The 19650-nt window shown below is 36.4% G+C and overlaps 1 protein-coding gene across 1 annotated transcript in view; it reads right to left on the bottom strand.

Moving 5' to 3' along the window:
• LOC136043902 (exportin-4-like) overlaps positions 1-19650 on the bottom strand; it is a 160769-nt gene that overhangs the window by 27145 nt on the left and 113974 nt on the right. The window contains exons 15-17 of the mRNA XM_065728931.1: positions 12730-12913; positions 10699-10816; positions 5575-5931 (exon numbers count right to left, since the gene is read on the bottom strand). Of these exons, the coding sequence (XP_065585003.1) occupies positions 5575-5931; positions 10699-10816; positions 12730-12913 (659 nt within the window). The remainder of the gene's footprint in view (positions 1-5574; positions 5932-10698; positions 10817-12729; positions 12914-19650) is intronic.

Below are 19650 nucleotides of genomic sequence, written 5' to 3' on the forward strand. Positions count from 1 at the left end.
AGCTTAAATTTTGTCCCAATTTCTTAAGAATGAGCCCTGAATCACAAAAGCCGTAGAATAAATAGTTGAAATCACTAAAAATACTTTAGCGTAAAAAGCGAGGTGTTAGGAGGAGGTGAGCCCCTCATATGCGTAATAATTTCTGTTCGTTTTAAGTTTTAATGCTGCTCCTTACTTCCAATTGAAAAATTGGAATTCCCCATGATTTCGGCTTTGTGTGCACAACTTTACTGAAGGCTCCTGACTATTTCTCATTTCTAGGTTTCTTCATTGCATTGAAATAATTATGAAAATTTCACACTCTATTAACAAGCAGCTGATTATACCAGCTTGTCATTTTGGTCTCTAGGGGGTATTATCGGCGGTCTGAAACGATTCTTTCTGGCAACCTACTTGTAAAAGTTTCAAGTGGCTGAAAATATACTATGGGACTGTTAGAAAACAGGAAAATACATCAAAAAATGGTTCCAATCATCTTACAGGTTATTGTCTTCTACTCATGATAGTACCGATTTTGTTCTAAAAGCAATATCCTTCATAGAGTACACTTGTGAAAAAGACCTAGACATTTTCTAAGATTTCTAAGCAATTAGAGTAAATAGAGCAAAATCCTTGCAAACATTTTGTAGCACCTTCAAGAAGCTATGGCCTGATATTAAAAGCGGCATCTTCCGCCAATGAATACTTGAGTACCTTTTAAATATAAATTTTCAATTTAAAATGGGATTTTCGAGTTCCATCAGTTCACTTAATCACGGCCTTAACGATGATTACCTATACGTGGAAGATAAAATCTGTAGAACACAGAGGTTTTGAACACATAAATTATATTAATAAACAAATTCACGAATATTTTCAAAGCATTTCACTCTTAGGGCACTCAAGTTTAGGACACGGATTTATCAGGGATAAATTCTCAATAATTTCAAATTATTTCAACAAGAAAAATGCAATACTGTCCTCAAATGGTCCAGAACAGGTACACTAAACGTACAGTCCCCTTTCGGACAATAGTCATATCTTGAGTACCTGACAAATCCAATAGAATGATACCATGAGTTTTGCAAACATTTCTTCACATATACCATTTTCAAATTATTGTGAATCTCGATCTGGGGATTGCATCGTCAATTCATATAGGTTCCTGTACAATTTATCAAAAGATAAATTGTAGAGTAGAATTCTATTTATTTTACATGCAAGAGGTGAAAGACCAAACATTTCAAATTTATGTTGAGAATTAGTCCATGATCCAACGGCACTAGCACTTTTCACAAAAGCCAAAGCAAGTTTTGAAGGATTTTCACCATTGATAAATGACGAATTGGTGTAGGTACTTGTACCCGTAGCAATATGTCGTTGGTCCGTGATTGTATGAGGAGCGAGTAGTTTACTATTATTTCCACTAGCTCTCAATTTCTCAATTGCCAAAGCAACAGAACTCATAACCTGATGTTTCCGTACATTCGGTAAGATTTATCGACGGGTAATGTGTTACCAGCAGCAAGAAGCTGGCCTTCATCATCAACTAAAAGTTTTATGTTTGCATTCTCTATGAGTACCAATTTCTCTGGAAATACCACTCTCGCATATCCACCTGTATAACACTTGAATTTTGTCGGTGCTCCAAAGAAATTTAACTCTGCTGTCATGACAAGGCACGCATAAATATCCAATAGTATTACCCTCAGACTTGTTTCATAATTCAAATTTTTCTCTTTCTCGGTATTCCATGCTACTACAACGCTATCATGTACTTACGCCTTCTTGGAATATTTCATCTTCACTTTAAAAAAAAATAAGGTGTAGATGTTTATCCTTCCGATGCAGAAATAATACTGAAGCAAATCTAGCATGTCACGCAAGATTGCGTCACATCCTACGTGTGACCTCCTCAATTACAATCAGGACTTCCCCGCTTGACTAACGGACTCTAACAAACCGTATCATGTAACAACCTAAAAAATCCAGAAGTAAACAAGCCCTGGCCCTTGCGGGTTTTTTAAACACTCTTTATTAGGAAACACCCAAATTCTATGACGTAAGAATCAAAGAAAACCTGATTTGGCAAGACCCATGTAGGTTTTTCCCTACACCCCTAAGCCTTTTAAACATACTTCGTTTAGAAAAATTTCCCTATGACGTAACAAGCACCTGCATCTCTTAGAAAACATTCCCTGTTACTTAATTAACACATGCGTCTTGCCCTAAGGGAATCGCCATTAAACATTCTTCAGTGATTAAAGGAAGAATGGAGTAGCAGCTACGGGTCTTCTGGAAGTAATTGGGCCGTCACTACTAATGTAAGACCGTTCGTTCAGTCCATGACCGGTAGGTTTTTATTTACTGGGGGGGGGGGGCTATCATTTAAAAATACCCATAAGAAGCAAGTGTACTGTAAAAATAATACAGTTTTACGGGAAACATCATACAATAAATGAGTAAACTTGAGTGTTTGTCACGTTAAAGTTGATTTATATTGATAACTTATGAACACAAATACATAAATTGATCAGGGACTGATGAAAAAATCTGATATACTATACTATAAACAAAAATGGGAGGTGGGTGGTAAATTTATCTCTAAGATCTCTAAAAAGTATAAGGATTTCAACCTTAAACTGTACTGTTTCTTTACCCTTCCGTTAGGGGAAATCAAATGAACTTAAAGATCAGAACTGCAAGTCCCTACCGTTTTGCAATGCTGTCAAATACTGAGTACAGTTTAACAACAACAGTTTTAGCAAAAGTGTTACTTAAGCATTACCAAAATAGACCTTAAAACTTCTAATTGTGCCTTGCTTGAACTGAATTACATAGATTAAATTAAGTAAATTAAGAAGCCTAAACGAATTAATAAATAAATATAAAATATACAAAATTAACAAAAAAATTAATAAACTACCAAATAAAATAAGTAGAATTAAACAAAGTAAATAAATTAGATTAAACAAACTAAATAATATAAATTAAATTAATCCCAAATAGAATTATGATTTAAAATTTAGATGCATGTTCATCATCCTTCAAAAAAGACACTTGAAAAGGGAATGGAATGTTAATAAAAACATACAAGATGATGGTTCGAAATTATGGTATTTTCACTTAATAAACAAAGCTTTTAAAATATGGTAAAAAGATATTACGGAGAGTGGGTAGTAAGTATCCTCTTTAACACTTTAAATGTCGTAATTCTTAGATCATTATTCATCTTTGTTTGGTGACGGTATTATTTTATGTTTAAAAAGGCGCTTAATCACATGCAATTGCGCAGATATATTTTGCTCCGAAATCGAAATTTTAAGTTTTTTAAAAATTCAAAGTTTAACGCTTTATATCAAATTTATGTTAATTTTAAATTTAAGTGTACACTTTGAAATTTTCAAATGTTGCAAGCTTTTCTCTGATTCATCTTTGATTGGCGATAATTATTATTTTATGTTTAAAAAAGTTCATAATTAATTCCATTTGCTGAACAGTATTTACCAACATTAAAATGTCCTACCTAGATAACTTGTTTTTTCGAAGTTTTAACTAGCTTAAAATAAACATAATCCGTTGATTTTTTTAGGGGAGGGGGGTATATAATGGTAGTTTCATGGTATAATATAATATTTGGTACTTGTGTATTATATGGTACACACTCGAGAAGTGAAGTTAGGTTAACCCTAATTATATATACAAAAATGTGACGAAAATACAATACTTAAGAAACACATACAGAACGCATTGAACACAGAAACACACAGAAGCACAGAACACAATATATTATAGACCTAACATAACCCAACCAAAGTAACATCTCTATACATTAAATATTTAATTTAAAAAAATATATCTATAACGTTGATTTCAGCTGAGCCTAAGCTAATTTTCTTCAAATATGGACAGGTATAAACTGGTTATTGTCTGATCTGTAGATCCAGATTCTCGAGTTTGTACCATATAATACACAAGCATTGAATATCTTAATAAAAAACTATTAAGAGATTTTGATATCACTTAATTGCCATTAATTCATTTAACTGTCAGCTAACCTAACTTAAAGACTCAAAGAGGAATGAAATCACGAAATCTTCCATGAGGTTTCGAGCTTCTGAAAAGATCATTTTAAAGCCAGTTCTCTTTCTTCTTTTTTTTAATGAGAGTATTTTCTTTCAAACTGGCAATCTTTTTCGTGTCTCGCGTTTGTTTTATTGTTCGAGTTGTCTTGTTTTTTCGCCATATACAGAAGATTTTTTTATTACTTTTTTTTCTATTTTCTTTTTCTATTTACATTTTTTTAATGAGAGTATTTTCTCTCAAACTGGCGATGTTTTTCGTGTCTCGCGTTTGTTTTATTGTTCGATTTGTCTTGTTTTTTTACCATATACAAAAGATTTTTTTTATTACGTTTTTTTCTATTTTCTTTTTATATTTACATTTTTTTTTAAATGAGAGTATTTTCTTTCAAACTGGCAATCTTTTTCGTGTCTGGCGTTTGTTTTATTGTTCGATTTGTCTTTTTATTTTGCCATATACAGAAGATTTTTTTTATTACGTTTTTTTCTATTTTCTTTTATATATACATTTTCATTTTTATTAGTATCTTTTTACTGTAGAAGATTTGTCATTATAGAGAAGATTTGCCATTATAGATAATAAATTGTTGTTTATTTAAAATAATTTATTATAAACGAAATGAAAGCAACAGTTAGACGTAACGTTAAAGGAGATATAGAAAGTGAAGGATGTGAACCGAATGACTTACCGCTAAAGTCCATAGCCCGGACCCCCTTAGTAAAAAGACTGAAAAGAAAATTTATTAGCATTGTCAATTCATTTAGTATCTAATGTCACTGATATTTTTACTGCGGCTACATTTTACTAATCATTAATTGTTATTTTGTTGTTGTTGTTATTTTGCTGTTATTTGCTATCTTGCTTGTATGTTTTTTTTTATCAATTTATATTTCATTTCTGAATCTTCCTATTTAAGTATTTATAGATATCGAACATTTTTTTTACGAGTTTATGAGAACAAGACTACTGACTACAAATGCAAAAGTGAAACAATATAAAAACCATAAAGTTTTCTCTCTTTCTGCAAGTCGTATGTGTAGCCTGGACTAAATCCCCAAGGACGAAATTACAAAAGTTATTCAGTGACTCTTAAGACACACAAGACTCACTATTAATAATAGAAACAAATAAACTAATAAAAAATAAACAGCAATAAACAAACGCAACAGTAAAGGAGAATAGAAAGTGAAGAGGTGGCAAAATGACTTACGGCTAAATCCCATATCCGCCATATCCTTCGTCAAAAAATTTAAAAGTAAATCCATCGACATCTTCAAATCGAGCAGAAAGCAATAAATAGACGTAATAGCAAAGGAGAATAGAAAGTAAACAGATGACTTACCACTAAATCCCTTATCCAGCATAAACTTGGGAGAAAAATTTAGAAGTAAATCCATCGACATCTTCAAATCAAGTAGAAAGCAATAAATAGATATTCATATCCATCAAATCATATCAAATCAAATATATATATATCAGTAAAGTAGAATAGAAAGTAAATAGATGACTTACCGCTAAATCCCATATCCAGCATATCCTTTGTCAAAAGATTTAAAAGTAAATCCATTAGCATCGTCAGGTCATTGAAGAATTCATCTTCAGCGTTTTTCTCAACCGTCAATCTCCCTTTTCTATGTTTCGCATAGACCTGCATTGACTCCAATGTGGAGTTGTAAAATAAACTTGTGTCCCTCTCAGATAGGAAGTGAAGGACACTCTTGGCACAGCTGATTAGAAAATCAAGGACAGACTCAACGAGCAAGGTGTAATTATGACCTTTGTCAAGAACGGTGACGAGGTCAGGTAATAATTCTCGAATGACGGGGAATACAGATGGGGTTGAAGTCAGCTGGCATCCACGGACAACACCTAAAACACATACATAAAAAACTAGTAAAATCAAGGGCGTATCCAGGATTTTCATTCGTGGGAGTGGGGGGGGGGGGCTAAAACCAAATTTAAAAACCGAATCGAAATTCATTTATAAGCCTTTAGTTACGTTTTTATGACCCGGAAAAAATTCGGGGCGGTGGTTCAAACCCAGTACTCCCCTCCCTGTATGCGATCTTGGGGAGAACAAATGGGCAGCAGTAATTCAATAGTTTTATGTAAGTGTTTTTTAAACTTAAAAGCTACATACTATAAACTTAAGAGCTCCCTCAAACTATCACCTACTCTACAGAGAGGCACCAATTTACGAATCGTAGAACGACGGGGGGGGGGGGCAATGATTTTATTCTCGATTCTTTTTATGAAGATCCAAAAGACGTTTTTTTGAAGATCTAGGAGAGAGGAGGTATTTTTTTTATAGAAATACAAAAGAAAGTATTTTCAAATCTAGGGGGCAATACTCTGCTCTCCCCATGGTGAATACTTCCGTTTATTATCCTAAAGTTGTGTAAATTTCCTTTGCGTCAATAATAATAATCTTTGTATTTTACTCTGTTCATCTTTGCTTTCACTTCTCAGCCCTCCTTCTTATATTTTCTTGTTTTTTCAATCCTACTTGAGCTTCAGTAATAAAAAGTACGTCTTCTCCAAGACTTCTCAAAGGGATAAGATCACGCAACTAAGCAAAGGCCAAAGGGTTTCGGGGGTCCATGCTGTGGAAGTAAAAACATTACTCAGAGTATGGCATACACCAAATAATAGTCAATGCGAAAATTGTGGTTCGATCTTACTTTTCTAGATTCGTAATGAAAGAAAGATTAGGATGGCTATGTCATGTTTTACGAATGAGGGATGACAGATTGTCAAAGATTGGCCTTTTTGAATATCCATCCGGGACAAAAGGATAATCAGGTCATCCCTAATAGGGTGAGAAGAGATCATAAGATAGGATTTAAAGAAAATTGGAGCTTTATAGGAGGGAATAAGGAATAGAGCCTTGAATTAGAAGTTCAAGGACGCTCTGGACGAATAATTTGACAGTACTTGTTTCAGAAGATGGGGAAATGGCACACTTTTTTGTGGCACGAGAAGCAGTTACAAAAGGGAGCTAGTGAGGTCGCCTCCGTTTTATATATTTTTTTTCTTTGCCAGATTCAGTCAAATCTGGAGAAGGTTGTACTTGTCTCTGATACATGCAGTAGTCAGAATTTTTTTTATTGTTACTGGAATGCTGTCTTACTTTTTGTCCAAAGTTACTGTCAGAGACCTAGAAACTCAGATACCTAGAGACCTAGTAACTGAGCAGAAGTTTCTTGAATCAGGTCACACAAATCTAAAGTGTGTTCAAGAACATGCAGTAAAAAGGAAGAAATCTTAGATTTTGCTGAATTCTTCAAGGAAATATTTGTCAGAAGAAACATTGAAGTAGCAAAAAAAAAAATTCAAGTGGAGTTATATCTGAGGGTATAGTCACGATTACGTCACTTCTCTTCTTCCCTTCATCTCAGACGATTTCCGTTGGTTTTACAGGAATCTTTGGTATTACAAGGCGATTCTCAGATATATCCCAGACGAAGCTGAAATTCTCAAAGAAGAATGCTCGTACTTTGATAGATTTGATTCGTTTTATACATTGAATTGATGAACTGCAAGTGAAACAATTAGAGCTGAAGAGGACTTCAACCCATTTTTAGAAATGACAAAATTTGAAATTTTGAGATTGTCGTCCCGCAAAAAGGGAGCAAGTCCCTTATCTCTTAAGTAACAAACAATTCAGCGATACAGAAATTTCCAGCGAATCACAATCAAAAAGTTAACTAGGAATCAGTCTTTAAAGTTTCAAGTTTTTTAAATTCTTACTTATGAAAAAAAAATGTCCCTCTCCCGTAAAAAGTGGACTTATGTCCTTTTTGCAAAACGCCTCAGAAATTTTAAGCAAGACTTCAAAAGCAAATGGTCATTCTCTTTCGTTACTATCCATTCCCTGGCAGTGTCTTTTTCTTTTTTTTCTTCCTATTTTTTTACTTCCTTTTTCAGATGGCAACAAAGCAAAACAATTAAGTAAGAGCTTTGAAAAACTGATATTTTATCCACAATAAGTATTTTTAAATAGCAAAAGACAAGAAATCCTAAAAACAATCATTTAAAATAAAATCATGACAAGAGCTAAGAGCTCATATGGCACTTGTGACGAAGTCGGAAGAGCCAAGAGCTCATATGGTATGAGCTCTAGCAAAATTCTAAGAATCAATAGACCTCTTTAAAAGGAAAATCAGAGGATTAATGCCGGTCGGGATTTACAATAAGAACTTTGAGACAAAAGGTCCTTTTAAATATCAAAATTCATTAAGATCCAATCACCCAATCGTAAGCTAAAAATCCCTCATTTTTCCTGGTTTTTCCTCCCCTTTCAGCCTCCCAGATGGTCAAATCGGGGAAAATTTTTTTATCAAGTCAATTTGTGCAGGTCTCTGACACGCCTAGCACGTCCTAGGCGTGCTAGGCGTGTCCTAGCACGATGAAGGCGTGTCCTTCATCGTCCTAGCACATCCAGAAGCACCAAACTCGCCAAAGCACTGGACCCCCCCTAACTCCCCCAAAGAGAGTGAATCCAGTCCGGTTACGTCAATCACGTATCTACGAGATTTGATTGTTCTACCCACCAAGTTTCATCCCGATCTCTCCTTTCTAAGCGCTTTCTAAGATTTCCAGTTTCCCGCTCAAACTCCCCCAATGTCACCAGATCTGGTCGGGATTTAAAATAAGAGCTCTGAGACACGAGTTCCTTCTAAATATCAAATTTCATTAAGATCTGGTCACCCGTTCTTAAGTTAAAAATACCTCAATTTTTCGAATTTTTCCGAATTAACACCCCCAACTCCCCCCAAGAGATCGGATCCGTTCCAATTATGTCAATCACATATCTAGAACTTGTGCTTATTCTTCCCATCAAATTTTATCCCGATATCTCCACTCTAAGCGTTTTCCAAGATTTAAATAGCGACCCCCCCCCTGTCCTGGATCAGATTCGGATCGATTTCTGCTTCCCCCCTCCGACCCCCTATGTCCCTGGATCCGATTCGAAGTGAAAATGGAGCATCTGAGTCATAAAACCTTTCTATATATCAAGTTTCATTAAGACCTGATCACCCATTCGTAAGATAAAGATACTTCAATTTTCACGTTTTCGGAGATTTCCGGTTTCCCCCTCAAACTCCCCCCAATGTCGCCAGAACTGGTCGAAATTTAAAATGAGAGCTCTGAAGCACAAGATCCTTCTAAATATCAAATTTCATTCAGGTCTGATCACCTGTTCGTAAATTAAAAATATTTAATTTTTCCAAATTGCAACCCCCCCCCCCAACTCCCCCAAATAAAGTGAATCCGGTCCGGTTATGTCAGTCACGTATCTTGGACTTGTGTTTATTCTTCCCACCAAGTTTCAGCTTGATCTTTCCACTTTAAGCGTTTTCTAAGAGTCCCCCCCCCCAACTCCCCCTATGACACTGGATCCGGTCGGAATTTAAAATAAGATATCTGAGTTACGAGGTCTTTCTAAATATGAAATTTCATTAAGATCTAATCACTCCTTCGTAAGTTAAAAATACCTCATTTTTTCTAATTTTTCAGGATTAACCCTCCCCCAAACTCCCCCAAAGAGAGCGGATCCGTTCCGGTTATGTCAATCATGTATCTAGGACTTGTGCTTAGTTTTTCAACCAAGTTTCATCCCGATTCCTCCACTCTAAGCGTTTTCCAAGATTTTAGGTTTCCCCTTCCAACTCCCCCAACGTCACCAGATCCGGTCGGGATTTAAAATAAGAGCTCTGAGACACGATATCCTTCTAAATATCAAATTTCATTAAGGTTCAATCACCCGTTCTTAAGTTAAAAATAATTCATTTTCTCTAATTTTTCCAAATTAATCGTCACCTCACCCCCCCCCCTTCCCAGATGGTCGAATCGAGGAAACGAATATTCCTAACTTAATCTGGTCTGGTCCTGATACGCCCGCCAAATTTCATCGTCCTAGCTTATCTGGAAGTGCCTAAACTAGCAAAACCGGGACTGAAAGACAGACAGACCGATAGACCGACAGAATTTGGGATCGCTATATGTCAATCGGTTAATACCAAGTGCCATAAAAATCCATGTTAAGAATTGACTTGAACAAACGAATTTTCCCATTAAATATCATGTTGTCAACTTCACATCGAGCGTATATGACCAATATATATTCGATAATCCAATTAAATATGGTCGATATGTTGATAACAATGTTGTGAACATCGTATCGAGCGTCAATACCCGATACTTTTTGTATCAACTAACTCTAGTTGTGAGATTCGTTTAGCGACATTGTTCATTCAACATGGAGAGATTCGCTTATGCTCAGAGTTGTTTTTCAATTCTAGCACAATGTTTTCTAAATTATTACGCATGGTATTATAAAACAAAATCACAAATTATATATATATATATATATATATATATATATATACATATATATATATATATATATATATATATATATATATATATAAATTATCGTTAGCTCATAGTATATATTCATGTAAATAATTACAAAATAAACAATATCTAAATTATAATTATAAAAACCAGTAATATTATAAACAATATTCAATAATATTATATACAGCAATTACAAGAGGCAAATCCTGCACTAGATATTGCACAAGAATGTGTAATAAACATCAAAAATAGTCAACTGAAAAAAAACATTACCCGCCAAAGATTCGAGAGTCAGGACAATTCCGCTGCGGACAGCCTCTTCGTGAACAAGACGATCAAAATTTCCTACTCTTAGGATCTCAGAAAACCTTTCTTGAAGGGATTTAGGAACCTAAAGAGAAAAGAAGGAATTGAACTAGAAGGAAAGAAGGAATATGATATGGAAATTTATTGCAATTATTATTTTGCTTTCATTTATACTGCGCTGAATATATTTTTTCATTTTTTTATTCTTAAATTCGCGGCGAAGGTACATTTAAATATCTGATCTGCTGCTAATCTTTTACACTGTTCATTCACAAGGTTCTTTGATGACTACCGAACCTTCTTTTAACGGAGTCGAGAAAGAAACTTTTAGGGATAACGTCCCCATAAAGATCGAAGTTAAACGTCAAATGGAGCTGTTCTTCAAATACTCTGTTCTCGTCGTATCAGCCTTAAGATAATTGGAATGAGATGTGTGCCTTCGTGCCTGTCTTGACGGTTAGGCAACAGTAACGCACGGTGACGGCTAAGCAACAGTGACGGGGAGGCACGAGACAAGAAAGCTTTAGAGAAGGAGGTGAATTTATATTTTATCATTTTGTCACTTTCCAGTTTTTGTCTTCAATTTTTTGTCATTTTCCAAAGCTTACTTGTAATATCTTATACTCTTCTTGTTTTCCGATACTCTTTTAACCAAACAACAAACAGTATATTTAATTTTGTCTTTGTTTTTTTTATTAGCCTCGAGGCTCGGGTATTCATCCCCTCTTTTGAGGGCCCAGGAATCAGGAGGCTCCTACCCATTGTTTCGGAATTATTTAAGAATTAACGACGCTTCTTGACTACTAAGGTCCCTGCGTCGGCCCTGCAGTGCATTCCTGCAGCGTGATTCGATCTTTGGGTCCCGTATTACCAAGCTAAAGTCAAATCCACTGCGCCACCACAGGACATTGTTTCGGAATTGTTCTATTTTATAATAGTTTTCAAATAATTTGCCTCTTTTTAATAGTTTTGAGAAGTTTCAGAGCCCTAACAACAAAATATCGAAATATTTTCCGTATGGTTCGGACGAACCATATCCTACCCCTATGCCCTCACCATAGCCATTATCATACCACTATACCCTCAGAGAATGAAAGAACGTACACCATAGCCCCTTGCCCCTAATAGTCTCATCTTTATAATGACTTTTCTTCCATTTTAAGGTTAGTCCCACTGAAGATTCCGTAACGACAGAGAAAAACAGCCTGCCAGCATTATTACACATTTTCTTTTGGTTTATTTTTAGGGTGGGGGTTATTGAACGAAGGTTTGAGTAGTCTATATTGGATAACATAAATTTGTGATGAGGGGGGGGGGGGGGGGGCTGGACTCTTCCCCCTAGCACACAGCGGTCACTGAAACGTAAATATCAATAGCATACTAGCCTTTTTTGCACACTGATGTAGCAACAAACAGTTTTATCAATCTCATATAATCTTCCTCAGCATTTCCTTCTCCGCCTTGCTTCTCCTTACGACAAAGCAATTTATTTTAATTTCAAGTTGTTTTCAGTAGGGTTCCCCAGCCAAGAAAAGAAAAAATAGCCCGCTAACCCGGTTGCAAAGGCAAGGTCTGTTACCTATGCGTGATATAAACTGGGGGGAGGGGGTGTTCCCAGGCAATCTACTGTAACTGAAATGTAAATCTGCAATAGCTCTTTATTCTCTTTTTGCAGTTTGACACTACGACGAACGATCTTACCTGTCTTGTATAACGTTACCAGCGTTCTCATAGTCTTAATGCCTCACGTTATGATAAACACCATCTCTATTAATTTAAGGGGGTTGTTCCTAATTTAAGGGTGTTTGGTCTTCCTACTGAAAAAAGAAAACCGTCTGCCAGTGCGGTTACGGTTGTACTCTGTAGTTCATGTGACTGAGATACATTCGGAGCGAGAGGGGTCGAAATTCCCCCCAAATACGTCACAGCCTCTAAAACGTAAATGTTAATAGTGAATTACGTTTTTTGACACCATGACGTCGCGAGGAATTGGTTTACCTGTCTTATATAGTATTCCTCGGCATTCTCTTCGCCATCTTGCCTCTCCTTATGACCTGCTCCAGCCAAGGTCAGCCCTTCAAAGAAGCGTTTCCGTGAAGAACTTGATAACTGACTTATTTCTGATCCAGAATGGAGGCGAACTAAACTCCAAAACGCACCACTTCTTACTACCATTTGTTGCCTGAAAATATATTATATTTAAATAGTATATATATATATATATATATATATATATATATATAAATATATATATATATATATATATATATATATATATATATATATATATATATATATATATATATATATATATATATATATATATATATATATATATATATATATATATATATATATATATATATATATATATATATATATATATATATATATATATATATATATATATGTATATATATATATATATATATATATATATATATATATATATATATATATATATATATATATGTATATATATATATATATATATATATATATATATATATATATATATATATATATATATATATGTATATATATATATATATATATATATATATATATATATATATATATATATATATATATATATATATATATATATATATATATATACTAGCTGTTAGAGTGGCGCTTCGTGCCACCCCAACACCTAGTTGGTGGGGCGCTTGGCGCCACCCCAACACCTAGTTGGTGGGGCGCTTCGCCCCCCCCCCAAGCCCCCCCGCACGCGTAAGTCGTTACGTGCCATATTAGTTATGCGCCATTGTAGTTGTGTCCCTGTGTCCCACCTGTGAATAGATAGATATATATATATATATATATATATATATATATATATATATATATATATATATATATATATATATATATATATATATATATATATATATATAAGTATATATATGTGTTTTTACCTACGTAAAACATGCGAATATACAACATTCTTCGCTGTCCCATTGTCTGTGCATATAAATAGATTGTCAGGTTTACTGACTCTTGAACATGCAACATATAATTGTCCATGGGAAAAACAATCCGTATTCAGATCTATACCCCATTATTCTAATGATATATCCCTGTGTCCCGGTCGTCATTTATATTCCCTGTGTCCCGGTCGTCAATTGTGTCCCGGTGTCCCAGTTTGTAATTTCTCTTTGGGTGTCCCGGTCGTCATTTATATTCCCTGTGTCCCGGTGTCCCGGTCGTCATTTGTGTCCCGGTGTCCCGGTCTGTAATTTCTATTCGAACAATCCCTGTGTCCCGGTCGTCATTTATATATCCCGCCTGTGCCCCCGGCGTCCCCGTTGTAGTTGTGTCCCTGTGTCCCGGTCGTCATTTATATTCCCTGTGTCCCGGTCGTGATTTGTGTCCGGGTGTCCCAGTCTGTAATTTCTCTTTGAGGTTCCCGGTCGTCATTTATATTCCCTGTGTCCCGGTCGTCATTTGTGTCCTGGTGTCCCAGTATGTAATTTCATCAGTTAACAAACATGACGTCAGTCAACAAACATGACGTCAGTCGACAAACAAACATGACGTCACTCGACACACACACAAACACATACAACTTATCTTTATATATATAATATATATATATAATATATCTATATATATAAAAATAAGTTGTCTGTCTGTGTGTCTGTCTGTCTGTCAGGTGACGTCATGTTTTTGTGTCGACTGACGTCATGAAGTTAGTTGTCGTCATTTTTGCTATGACGGCGACGTCATTAACGGTATTTAAGACATTTGTTCACGGAAAAATGTTTAATTGTAAAATGACTGAAGAACCTACAATGGCAACAGCCGAGGAAGCTGCTCAAAGAGTTTATGCCAAAAAACTTGCTGCTGATAGAGAAAGTAAGAAAAGAAAGCGTGCCGGGGAATCACAAGAACAGCAAGAAAACAGGCTTGCGGCTAAAGAACGCAAAACCGCGCAGTTAGATGAAAATCCATCTGGACAGCGAGAGTCAAAACATATCAAAACTGAAAATGATAGCGATGATGATTGGGTTTGGGATTTTGACTTGGATAAGGTCATCAATGCCTACCAGATTTAAGTTAAAAAAACAAAGGTTCGTCGATATGTACTTCATAGTGACGCTGAAAAATAAAGAAGAAAAAGAAAACTGAAAAAAGAAAAAAGGTAAAAAACTAAAAAAAAAACTAAAAAGAAAAAACACTCAAAGAGAAATTACAGACCGGGACACAAATGACGACCGAGACAGAGGGAATATAAGTGACGACCGGGAACCTCAAAGAGAAATTACAGACTGGGACACCCGGACACAAATCACGACCGGGACACAGGGAATATAAATGACGACCGGGACACAGGGACACAACTACAACGGGGACGCCGGGGGCACAGGCGGGATATATAAATGACGACCGGGACACAGGGATTGTTCGAATAGAAATTACAGACCGGGACACCGGGACACAAATGACGACCGGGACACCGGGACACAGGGAATATAAATGACGACCGCGACACTCAAAGAGAAATTACAAACTGGGACACCGGGACACAAGTGACGACCGGGACACAGGGAATATAAATGACGACCGGGACACAGGGACACATCATTAGAATAATGAGGTATAGATCTGAATACGGATTGTTTTTCCCATGGACAATTATATGTTGCATGTTCAAGAGTCAGTAAACCTGACAATATATTTATATGCACAGACAATGGGACAGCGAAGAATGTTGTATATTCGCATGTTTTACGCAGTTAAAAACATATATTTATATCTATCTCTATTCACAGGTGGGACACAGGGACACAACTACAATGGCGCGTAACTAATATGGCGCGTAACGACTTACGCGAGCAGGGGGGCTTGGGGGGGCGTGAAGCGCCCCACCAACTAGGTGTTGGGGTGGCGCGAAGCGCCACCCCAACAGCTAGTATATATATATAATATATATATATCTATCTATTGATATAAAAATAAGTTGTCTGTGTGTGTGTGGGTCTGTCGGGTGACGTCATGTTTGTGTGTTGACTGACGTCATGAAGTTAGTTGTCGTCATTTTGTTATGACGGTGACGTCATTAAAGGTATTTAAGAAATGCGTTCACGGAGAAATCTATTAATGTTTAACTGTAAAATGACTGATGAACTTACAATGGCAACAGCCGAGGAAGATGCTCAAAGAGTCTATGCCAAAAAACTTGCTGCTGATAGAGAAAGTAAGAAAAGAAAGCGTGCCGAGGAATCAAAAGAACAGCAAGAAAACAGGCTTGAGGCTGATAGAGAAGGAAAGAACAGAAAGCGTGCCGAGGAACTACCAGAGCAGCGCGAAACGAGACTTGCTGCTAAAAGAGAAAGTGAAAAAAGAAGGCGTGCCGAGGAACTACCAGAGCAACATGAAACCAGACTTGCTGCTAAAAGAGAAAGTGAAAAAAGAAGGCATGCCAAGGAACTACCAGAGCAACATGAAACCAGAATTGCTGCTAAAAGAGAAAAGAACAGCAAGAAATCAGGCTTGCTGCTGATAGAGAAAGTAAGAAAAGAAAGCGTGCCGAGGAATCCGAGCAACCTGAAAGTTATCGCCTGACATTCAGGTACAGCCCAGTCGATGATTATAGCTTGAGTAGATGTGTTCAAATCGGGACTATGTCTAAAATTTGTCCCTATTGCAAGGCCTTGAAATTCAATGGTGAAACAATGGGAATGTGTTGCGCCTCAGGAAAAGTTAAACTTCCTCTATTGGCTGCACCACCAGAGCCATTGAAGACTTTTCTTACTGGAACTACGTCAGAATCTAAGCGTTTTTTATCACAAATCAGAAAATATAACTAAATGTTTCCAAATGACGTCGTTTGGAGCCCAAATCGAAAATCCAGATCAATTTATGTCTACTTTCAAAGTAAAAGGGCAAATTTATCATAGAGCAGGGTCCCTTCTACCATTCTCAGGCCAGAATCATAAATTTTTACAATTGTACTTCATCAGTGATAGAAATTCTGAATTGAATGCACGTTGCGAAATTTCTCCCAACGTTCAAAGGACAATCGTTTCCCAATTGCAACATCTTTTCCACGAAAATAATAATTTAGTGCGTCTGTTCAAAACAGCCATCGATTTGATGCCTACTGATACGCATAAAATTGTTATTTCCGCTGACAAAACGCCTCCTGGCCAACATGTGCGTAGATACAATGCTCCAACTATCGACGAAGTGGCAATCGTTATGGTCGGTGATCAGTTTTTACCTCGAGATATTATTCTTCATAAGCAAAACGCTCAGTTGTTAAGAATTGCTGAAACTCATCGATGCTACGATGCCCTACAGTATCCTATCATTTTTTGGGATGGAGCCGACGACTATCACTTTAATATTAAATTGATGAATCCAGCCACTAACAAAGAAATGAATAAGAAATGCAGTGCAATGCATTATTATTCCTATAGACTAATGATTCGGCAGGATGAAGAAAATTATATTTTAAAATGCCGTCCATTGTTTCACCAATACGTCGTTCATATGTATGCTAAAATTGAATCAGAACGTCTGCTATATATCCGCCTGAATCAGACCAAGCTCTGCTCTGAACAATACATTCATTTGCGGGATGCAGTTGTAAATGACGGTAATACAACAAACGTTGGAAGATTAACAATTTTACCTTCGTCATATGCTGGCAGTACCCGTCATATGCATGAATATGCTCAAGATGCTATTGCGTATGTTCGTCTCTATGGTCGTCCAGATTTATTTATTACATTTACATGTAATCAATCTTGGGACGAGATACAGCAGCTTTTACTTCAAGGACAATCGGCGGTTCATAGACATGACATTACGACCCGTGTCTTCCGGCAAAAGTTGAAATCACTGATAAACTACATAGTAAAACTTGAAGTGTTTGGGTCAGTGTGATGCTGGATGTACTCAGTGGAATGGCAAAAACGAGGTTTGCCACACGCACATATACTAATCTGGCTACATAAAAAAATTACTTCGAACGAAATTGATGATGTGATTTCCGCTGAAATACCTGATGAAAATGTCGATAAGGGGTTACATGATATTATTGTAAAAAATATGATACATGGACCTTGCGGTGCACTGAATGAAAATTCACCATGCATGGCCAAAGGAAGGTGCACAAAGCAATATCCTCGACTTTTAGTATCCAACACAATTACTGGCAATGATGGTTACCCACAATATAGAAGAAGATCGACTGAAGATGGCGGTAAAACATCAATAATAAAGAAGCGTAACGGTACCACTATCGAAGTAAATAACCAGTGGGTTGCTCCATATTCCCCATTATTATCAAAAACATTTAATGCACACATAAACGTTGAATACTGTAACTCCGTAAAGGCAATCAAATACATATGTAAATACGTCAACAAAGGCAGTGACATGGCGGTTTTTGGCTTGCAGCCCGAAATCAAAGATATCGACGAAATCGTACAATATCAGGCTGGAAGATACATAAGCAGTAATGAAGCTGTTTGGCGAATTCTTTCATTTCCGATACATGAACGTAGTCCAGCTGTTGTTCACTTAGCGGTACATTTACAGAATGGTCAACGTGTTTATTTCTCGGAAACCAACGTGCAACAAAGAGCCCTGAATCCACCGGATACAAAGTTAACCGCTTTCTTTTCGCTTTGCAAAAATGATTCTTTTGCAAAAAAACTGCTGTATACTGAAGTGCCTTCGTATTACACGTGGAATACTAAAAATAAAGTATTTGAACGTCAAAAACAGGGTAAGTCAGTCAACGGCCAACCTACCATCTTCAAAGATACCACGATAGGAAGACTCTACACCGTTCACCCCAATCAACATGAATGCTTCTTTCTACGCCTGCTTTTGGTGAATGTACCCGGTCCGACATCCTTTGAGTATTTGAGAACTGTAAACGGTACTATACATGACACTTACCGTAGTGCATGCCAAGCTCTGAATTTATTGGAGAATGACCAACACTGGGATGACTGCATCAATGACGCGTGCGAAACGTCAACTCCAAGTGAAATTCGTGCATTGTTTGACATCATTTTAACAACTTGCTCTCCATCAGCTCCTACAGAGTTATGGGAAAAATATAAGTCAAAAATGTCCGAAGATATACTCCATCGAAAACAGTTAGAGACGTCAGATATGACTTTTGATTTTACATCAGAAATTTATAACTACACTTTAGTTATTATAGAAGATTTGTGCGTACGTATGGCAAACAAACCTCTTCAGGATTTGGGAATGCCTTCACCTAACCGTATCGCTGCTGTTTCGACATGTGTAGAATTGGATCGTGAACAAAGTTACAGTACGAGTGATCTATTGTCGTATGTACAAAATAACATATCCAAGTTAACGTCAGAACAAAAAAACATTTATGATACGATAATGCATTGTGTCGATAACAACGTTGGAGAAATTTTCTTTTTGGATGCGCCAGGAGGTACTGGTAAAACGTTTGTGATAAAACTGATTCTGGCATCAATTCGATCAAAAAATGATATAGCGTGGGCAATTGCGTCGTCCGGAATAGCCGCAACATTGCTGCCTGGTGGAAGAACTGCTCATTCCGCTTTGAAATTGCCTCTGAATTTGCATTCTACAGAAACTCCCACGTGCAATATTTCCAAATCATCTGGGATGGGTAAAGTATTGCAGCAATGCAAACTTATTATTTGGGATAAGTGCACAATGGCACACTAAAAATCGCTCGAGGCTCTGGATCAATGCTTGAAAGATTTGCGAGGGAAGTCGAAACCCTTTGGCAGTACATTAATATCGCTTGCGGGAGATTTCAGGCAAACATTCCTATAATACCTAGATCAACCCCTGCAGACAAAATGAATGCTTGCCTGAACAATTCTAATTTATGGGCACACGTAAAAACATTAAAATTAACTACAAATATGCGTGTCCGATTGC

The sequence above is a fragment of the Artemia franciscana genome, chromosome 2 (genome assembly GCF_032884065.1).
Source record: "Artemia franciscana chromosome 2, ASM3288406v1, whole genome shotgun sequence".
Taxonomy (NCBI): domain Eukaryota; kingdom Metazoa; phylum Arthropoda; class Branchiopoda; order Anostraca; family Artemiidae; genus Artemia; species Artemia franciscana.